This window comes from Euwallacea similis, chromosome 13, assembly GCF_039881205.1.
Source record: "Euwallacea similis isolate ESF13 chromosome 13, ESF131.1, whole genome shotgun sequence".
In the NCBI taxonomy this organism is placed as follows: Eukaryota; Metazoa; Arthropoda; class Insecta; order Coleoptera; family Curculionidae; genus Euwallacea; species Euwallacea similis.
Window position 1 is genome coordinate 158,682 of NC_089621.1, and position 8,937 is coordinate 167,618.

Sequence of the window (8,937 nt, forward strand, 5' to 3'; positions counted from 1 at the left end):
TTCGATGGGCAGCTAACAGGAGAACGATATTGAAATTTGTTAAATGGACAAATATCGGCTTTTTTAGACAATTTACCCCTACAAGAACGTTTTAGTATTTATTTTCAGAATGACGGTGCTCCACCACACAATTCTTTTATAGTAAGAAATTTTTTATAGGAAAATTTTGAAAAATCAATGGATTGGTACTAATAGACCAATCAGATGGCCACCTAAGTAATTAAATACTAATAATTTAAACGAACACTCTGTATAAATTCTTGTAGATCGTCCGACTTAACTCCTTTTGATTTTTTTGTTTGGGATACAGTTAAAGTACAAGTTTACACCACTCTTTCTAATAATCGAGAAGAATTAGAAGAAAAAGTTCGTAGGACGACAAAATAATATTACCCCCAATTAATTGGACAGCGTTATAAGGAAAACAGTTCAAAATGCTTTTGCTTGTCGAGAACAAGGTGGTTATTTTGAAGATCTCAATTAATTACTTGTTGATAACAACAAGAATACAGAACTAATCCACGGCCAACGTATTTCTTTCTAAAGAATAAATTTGAATGTTTTTAATGAATTAACGGTTCGTTTCTAAATGAATACATATTGTATTTGGTATCAAAAAATTTAGGAAAAAATAGTCTTTTAGAAAATCGCAATGAGACACCACGTTGTCATTTAAAAAACAGAAGATAAATGGGAAAAACTGTTTTTTGGTATTTAAATTGCTTACATAAGAAAAACTACTCAATAAAATGACCAATTAGTATTTTTCTCCATAATTCTGACCTGAAACTGTGCCTGACACGTATACCTTAGTGACGTAGCTCAACATGAAAAACTACAAGAAAAAATTTTTAAATGACATATTTTTAGACCAAAAATGCCTTCTAGATTCCAAAAATGAAAAAAATTTATAGGGCTTTACATTTAAAAATTGAGAATTGAAGTAATTTCCGGTTAAACCGGAAATGGTAGATGAACGTCATCAATGCCAATCAATTAGCTCTATTCTCATATAGCTTCCCTCCAAATTTCAACTTTCTAAGTTTAGAAACAAAAAAGTTATAAGGGATAGTCATCTTCTTGAATCCCCCAGTATACCGTGCAGCTCTAAATTCTAGTACCCCCCCCCCCCCCCCAACACCTTTTAACAAAAATCTTTTATTTTACTTAAAAAGCAGCATTAAATCTGACAAAAAATACTATCTCTTGACATTTGTTTCTTTTTTAAATGTTGCTTACATCACCGGCAGTGCAAAATGGTCAATTTTTTTAAATTGAAACATAGACTGAGTGACACCTTCAATTATCTTTCAAAACTACATACAATGGTGTATCGATTAGTTTTTGAGAAAAACAGGTATAAATTTGGTAAAAAAATGTGATACAAGCTCAGTTAAACAGCACATAAAATGAAAACATTTGTTTGCTGATAGGAAATTGGTTTGTTTTCGATTTTGTGTTCACAGACAATCTTTGGTTAAAAAAATAAATAAATAACTAAAAATAACGAAATGTGTGATGTGTAAGTGCATGATATTTTTTAAACTTTCAAAAATTGCCTGTCGAATTGTAAAAAACTTGATATAACTTAAGTTAAATTTCCAAAAAATAAAGATAATTTAGTGGTTAAATTAAAATTTTAATATCGTTCTTTTCTTTTTCATAGCCTGTTTACTAAAAATAATTTAGGAAGTCATAAATATTAATTTGGCCAACCAAATATAGAAATAACCCTATAGTATATATTTTCTAAAAGAGAACTACAAGTAGAATTTTATTCTTAAAAAATATACAGGGTGCTCCATAAGAAAAAACCCAATTTTAGTCAATAACTAAAAAAATTATAATATAGAAAAAACTCAATACGCCTCTGGAGTCTACAGAAAATTCTACGTAGGAATCTACTTTCTCCATTTCGATAAGGTAGAAGGTATAGAAAATAAGAGATGGATCCTAGAATAACATTATTTTAAAATGAGCCTGTAGCTCAAAAACGCAGCTAGCTATGAAAGTTTTATCAGAAACATCATTTGTTTCACAGAAAAATAGCACATTATTGCGAAACCCTTTTATCCTATCTACAGTAGTTTCAAAAATACCTGCGAAAACCATCGAAAATGGGCCACCCAGTACAAGAAAGAGTGGAGAAAACAATGTGGAAGTTAGATAGTATCATGGAAATAAGACTTAATCAGATCATTATTAACGTAGATGAAGATAATTATAGTGAAACCACATCCAGCTCATCAGATTAGTTTTTTATATGTATTTTGATTTTAAAAGATATTTTATTTTAGTCAAGATAATACACTTTAATATATTGTTGAGAAATATAATTTGCTAGTATTAAAGAACTTTAAGAAACTTTTTCAGTGTAATAGAGGTGTGACTATGGATCTGTTCAATAATCTCGTCTTGATTAGATCACATACGAGTGGCATGCGTTTGTTTAGATAGATACTATATATTCGTAGGATGATGTAGTTTTATACATACATAGATATGTAATGTGAGAATTTATTTTACAATTTTTAAAAATTTAATTGTAAACGAATTTTACTACATTTTGCAGTACTATTTAACTAAAAAACAAGTATACAATCATTTATACAAGTTTTATTACACCTTTACACCTCAGAAATACTATTTTACTCTTGGTACCACTTAGATTTCTTAGTGTCTCCAAACGCCTCTCCCAACTTCTTTTTGTAACCACTAACCATTTTCGCAAAATCATCCTCTTGCTTTGATTTATTGACCTTCTGTTTCGGTTGCTTAATAAAATCCTTCTTCTTCTCCTCTAAACTTTTTTTCGACATCTTCTTCTTTCTTTTCTCCTTCTTAATGTTCTCATAATGTAACTTTGCCTGTTGATTTAACTTATATCTACTTCGCATCTTTTGCACAGTCCCTTCTTTCGCCACAATTCCCGCGTAACCTGCAATATCCTCATTATCAACGACTGGTGAAGGTTTTTGTGCAGCTACTTCAGGAATGTAATCCTTGGATTTCGGATTTTTAATTCGCGATTTTTCCTGTCTTTTTATTTTGGCTTTCAAAGCTGTCTTGCTTTCGATACTAAAACATATGATCGGTCTCTGTGCTTTGGAAAATATGTTTGGATTGTTATTCAGAGATCTTAAAGCTGATAGCGCGTGTTCGTGCTTTTGGAAAGCGACAAATCCAAATCTCTTTGATTGACCGATGCCGTTTGAATCCAGCTGATTGAGGTCTCGCATAACTCTGGCTTCTTTTATTACTGCATCCTTGCCCCCATGTTTCATAAAAAGAGTTTTTAGTTTGACGTCGTCCCATGTTGCAGGGAGATTGTGTACCACAAGGCGCTCTCTTGACACGAATGTGTTTAAATTTCTAAGCATTTGAGTTTTATACTGCTCAATTTGAAGTCGCTTCGCCATGTCGCTGACAGAAACTTCATTTGCTGCTTTGGAATTCGCTAATATAACTAAAAAAACACAGATTTTTTCTCAATTTTCTCTACTTCCTTTTTCAATCCTTACCTCCCTCTTTGACAAGATAAAGATTTCTTGAATCTTTTGGCTTGTTTTTTTGCTCCTTCTGCTCTTTTTCTTTAGTTCTCAACTGGTCTTTATCTACAGCTGGATGACAATCCAAAACGTTTCCCAGCAATGTCAGCTCAGTCCCTGCACCCAAGGCCTTTTCTGCATCCTCCTTATTCTTTACACAACAAAACTTTTTCACTCACAACTGCTACTTATTTAAAAGGTTCGTAATGACTTACCACAAATTTCACAAAACCAGTTCCTTTTGAATGTTCAGTAAACTTGTCCTTGCAGATTAAAGCATAATATGTGGGGCCAAATTGAGACATGCATTGTTTAACGTCATCATTTGTAGCATGAAACGGGACATTTTTTATGAAAACAGTTCTGCCCTCTGTGACATCATGGGATTTGAATTGATTTGTTTGAGATTCGGATACAGAGCATGCAAATTCCTCATCATCTTCCAAGCCTTCCTCGCAGGCAGAATCTGTGTCCTCATCTTTAATCTCAATTTCTTCCTGTTTTACTTCCATCAGTTTCTCCTTAACTTCAGTTTTAATGACTGTTTTTTTATTTTCTTTCACAAATTCATCTTTGGGCCTGGCAAAACTTACAGCTATATTTCTGCCCATAAAGGGTTGGTTGTTGGTATAATGTTGGGCTTTTTTAGCAAATTGCACCATTGTAAACTGGATGAAAGCACATCCCTTAAGTTTGCCATCTGGTTTTTTCAAAAGGTCTATATTCGATACATGACCATACTGTTCAAAATGCTTCTTAATGTCCTCCTCGCTAGCTTTAAATGGTAGATTTTTAACCACTAAACGAGCTCGTTTTTCTTTGAGGATTTGTTTTGATAATTTGTTATTTTTAAATAGTTTCTTTTTGGATGTAAAAAAAGTTCTTGCTGTGGATTCTAAAAAGGAGTTTTATCTTATATATAAGCTATGTAAACCGGACAAACAAACTGCTAAGAAAATTTAATTCCCAAACACATTGTGATGTATGAGGAATTCAAAGGAAGTAGGGGGAATTTGAGGAAAATATGGAAAACAAAAATACAATAAAAAAATTGGAAAGGAAATTTAGAAAAGTTGGATAAAGTTAAATAAAAATTGTAGGAAACATTCCTCAAACTAGGGTACAAAATACTTATTGGCAGGATTCCAAGTTTATTACCACATTTACAGGAATTAATAGTTAATAGGAACATGAAGTATTTTTAAAGAATTTGGAAAATGGTAGAGACTTAGGAAGTTGAGTACAACATTTTCGCAAGCAGTTTACTCTACGATTCAAATGTAACAAAGAGCTGTCTCCAAACAATTTGAAAAATCTTCGAGGCAAGCACATTAATCATATCAAGTTCAAATCTACAAGGTGAATTGCCCAAAAGGACCCTTGAACCGCTCTAAGATTGTTTTCTTAATGTTGAAACAAACCTATTAATAAAATTTTTGGAACTTACTTCCTGGTTTACTTTGTTGGGGTGGTTTTGCCATGTTAGGGCTACTAAAATGATGCCGCAATATTACATAAAAATAATCTAATTCCACAAGGATGATACATCGATTGAACTAGGACCCTATTCGACTAATTACTAAATTATTTTTAATCAAAAAATGAAAATAATTATTATCAAGTCGTTTTAACTTCTAATAGACATTTTACCATAATAATCTAACCTCACTTTATACACATGTTTTTAAATTTGTGTCAAGTGTTATATGTCCTGTCAATATACGTTCTTCTTCCTCTGTTCGTTAGGCCACGTAGTAGTATTACTTTGGGAGAGGTTTTACATGATCATCGTTCCAAGTTATGCAATGTAATCACGTTCATATAAGCGCGGCTTGTAATTTCCATTCTCTTAAAAATGAAAATAAATAAATTACAAAAAATTTCATGGAAATAAGTACAACAATCAGAGATCTAGTGCAAAATGAAATATACATATAAATGATTTGTGGATGTATTTCATGTATATATATGCAGCTGTCGACCAAACTGATTTTAACCTGTAAAATTCTAAGAATCAAAGGCTCAAAAAGTGATATCCAAGATGCCTCCCGCAGAAGCAAAAGACATCTTTGTAATTCTATTAGATTTAAAAGTGAAATGTCGCGCCAGTGCTTTTCATGCCTTTACCCAAGTCATTTTATATGAGCAACTTTCCAATTCCAAAAATTTATACAAAGTGTTCCTTGTAAATACCGCCCAGCCTGCAAACAATTCTGGCTGCGATGGTATCGTGAAATTTAACGTGGACCATAACATTGCCTCTGTACTTCAAGAAATCATGGCTATGGAAACTGGGCCAACGGATCTTTTGAAAGCTCTGCAAGTGGGTGTCAATGAGCTTAAAGTATGGTTAGGTAAACCTGGAGTTACGACACTTAGATTGTTGTTTATCACTGATCTCAGTTCTTTTGAAACACCTTCACCAAGCTCAGAACTTTTGAAACAAGTAATTACTGATATTGCTGAGGCAGACATATTTCTTTCCATTGTTGGGCCCCCAATAAACCCTCCTAAGATAATTACTTCTGATAAGGATGTCAAGAAATGGATGACTAATTTTATAGTACCAGAACAAGAGGATGTGCTTGCTAGAATGAAATTTGTAGTAGAGAATACTCCTCATTCAGTCATATGCAACTATAGTATGGGGTTGAATCTTTTCCATTCTTTGAAATACCACAAAGGGATGCAGCCATGGCAGCTACCCTTGAGTTTTGGAACTCTTCTACATTTACCTGCTACTACAATTAGAGTGACAAAAAGACAAATACCTTTTGCCTTGAAGGACTCATTAGCAAGGAGTTTTATTGATAAATGGATTATTGAAGATGAACAAGATAAGGTAATAGATGATCAAGACACAATAAGTGGCATAATTAAGTGTGGGAAATTTGTTAAAATTGAAACCGATGGAAGATTTAAAGTTACAGGTCCTAGGAGCTTTCGTGTTCTACTCATCTCTGAAAAAAAATATGTTCCAGAATATTTTCTGCAATCTGATGGTTCATATCTGGTTTTGCCTGACCAAGGACAATCTCTTGAATACTTGAAATTTTTCCATGCCTTAGTGAATCAATTAATTGAATTGGATATGTGCATAATAGCTAGAAGAGTATTTAATAAGGACATGAACCCTAAATTTGTGGCATTGATGCCACGATCAGATTTTAATGTAAAAGGATTCACATTGTGCAACTTACCATATGCTGATGACATGGCTCATACTTATACTGAACAAGATATCAATTTGGCACCTAAAGTTGATGTTAACAAAACCTTATATGATTTCCTTGATAGTATTAACATCCAACATGAGAAATGTCAAGTTCAAGTCCCTTTAGCCCCCACTATGATGGTATACTCTACCGCCTTTGATGCCATAAATAAAATAGAGGAAAAACTTGTACAAAATAATTTGAAATTGAAAGACACAAAATTTGATGACAATCACATAAATTTCGATAAATTGAAAATCAAGTGGCCAATAAGACTCGCTGAAGAGCCGAAGAAAGAAGAAGCTGATATTGATTTTGATGATGTTTCTGATTTTAATTTTGATTGATTTGTGTGTAATGTTAATTATTTGTTTAATTTTCAATGCAGTGGGCACTTGATATGTGAATACCTAATTATATGAACTACTCCCAACAGTGAACAAAAAAATGAAAACATCAGGTTTTATAGAGTGAACAGCTTATATCTCAACTAAGTGAACTACAAGTTTACAAGTACATATACAGGGAATTTCAAATATGATGTGCTATCATTGTGATCTCTCAAATGGTAAGAGTTACAAGGTCACTTAAATTAGAAAAAATGTGCCAAATTTCATACACTTCTAAGAACTGAAAACAATGTTGCCAAATGATTTTTAGTTTCTGAGTTATTATGAAAAAACTAAAATTTGGTCAAATTTTATTTTCTAAATAAATCGAAAACTTAGGGTTTTTCATCAAAATGTTTGATACAAAAACTTCATAGTTTTCTATTGTCTACAAACCAGTAAATTTCAAAATTTTAAATGTTGCTTAGTTTCTGAGATAATGACAACAACTTGAATTTTTTAAATACCTACCTGTAAATTTTTTGGCCATTTTTAAAAGTTTTTAGTAACCCTTTTACAATGATGTATCACAAGATAGGCATTTTTGATGTTTTAGTTAAAAAAAGAGTTTTGTATTTTTCTTTCAATAGGGCTAAGTCGCTCCTGGAGTGCTAAGTAAAAAAAAATGCAATTATTATATCTGAAAATTTCTTGAAAGCCCGTTTCACGATAAATATGTTGATTTGTTTGTTGCCAATGATAATTTATACTGCGAATAAACCACCCATTATTAGAAAACCGAATTTTATCAGACTATAAGAGTTTACTGCAAAAAAGTACATCTATTCTGCAATTTCTGAGAAGCCATCTACAAAAGATTCTTCTCTTTCGATAGAAAGAGAAACATTTTCTCTTCCGGCCTTAAATGGTAGACTTGTCGGCAGCGATGATGGTAAACGTTAACTTTATTTTTGTTTAATAGGCTTAGGAAACAGTGAAATATTACTAATGTTGCTATGGCATTAAGTGGTTTGTCAAAATAATATTGCAATACATTTTTTAAATTCCATTTACGTCCGAATTTTAATATAAATAACAATGCAGCTTTCAAACGAGGAAAAAACAGATATGCTGACTGTTTACATTAGAGAATTTCCAAATGCTAAAAATGCCTTACTAGTTTATCAAAATTTATATCCAGATAGAAGAGCACCCCATCCTGAGATTTTTTCTCGATTAGAAAAAAATTTGCGTGAACATGGATCCTTTAGGGATATAAGTTCGAAAACGTGGAATGTAACAGCTAAAGGAGGCGTAAGTGAACTTAACGTACTAGGTATTTTATTCTTTTTTCAAAAAATGCAATACATTTTGAAGACATTTTTCAATTGATTTTTAGGATATGTTCACTATAAGAATATAAATAACCATGACACATCTTTAAAAGAAATTGAAAATGAAACTGATATATCAAAATCCTCTGCTGGGAGAATACTAAAGCAAAATAAATTTAGACCATACCGTTGCCGAAAAGTCCACCATTTAAGGCCGGAAGACTATCGAAAGAGAAGAATCTTTTGCAGATGGCTTCTCAGAAATTGCAGAATGAATATACATTTTTGCAGCAAAATTTTATGGTCTGATGAAAGTCGGATTTCAATTATGATTGGTTTAATCGAAGTATACATTATTATTGGTAACAAACAAATCAACATATTCATCGTGAAACAGGCTTTCAAGAAAAGTTTGGAATCAATGTGTGGCTTGGAATGTTAGGAACAAAAATTGTTGACCCATTCTTCTTCAACGACAATCTTTCCGGTACGACATATTTAAACTTTTTAC

The 8,937-nt window shown here is 32.2% G+C and overlaps 2 protein-coding genes across 2 annotated transcripts; one reads left to right on the top strand and one right to left on the bottom strand.

Moving 5' to 3' along the window:
* Positions 1 to 2,598: 2,598 nt before the first annotated feature.
* Positions 2,599 to 5,191, bottom strand: LOC136413239 (RNA-binding protein 28). The gene is made up of 4 exons (XM_066396662.1): positions 4,996 to 5,191; positions 3,764 to 4,443; positions 3,522 to 3,699; positions 2,599 to 3,466 (listed from the first exon to the last, which is right to left on the bottom strand). Exons 1-4 carry the CDS (start codon positions 5,027 to 5,029, stop codon positions 2,649 to 2,651), a joined length of 1,710 nt encoding a protein of 569 aa, XP_066252759.1. The 5' UTR covers positions 5,030 to 5,191; the 3' UTR covers positions 2,599 to 2,648.
* Positions 5,192 to 5,403: 212 nt separating this feature from the next.
* On the top strand, positions 5,404 to 7,571 carry LOC136413241 (uncharacterized). The gene has a single exon (XM_066396664.1). It carries the CDS (start codon positions 5,590 to 5,592, stop codon positions 7,108 to 7,110), a length of 1,521 nt encoding a protein of 506 aa, XP_066252761.1. The 5' UTR covers positions 5,404 to 5,589; the 3' UTR covers positions 7,111 to 7,571.
* Positions 7,572 to 8,937: the final 1,366 nt, after the last annotated feature.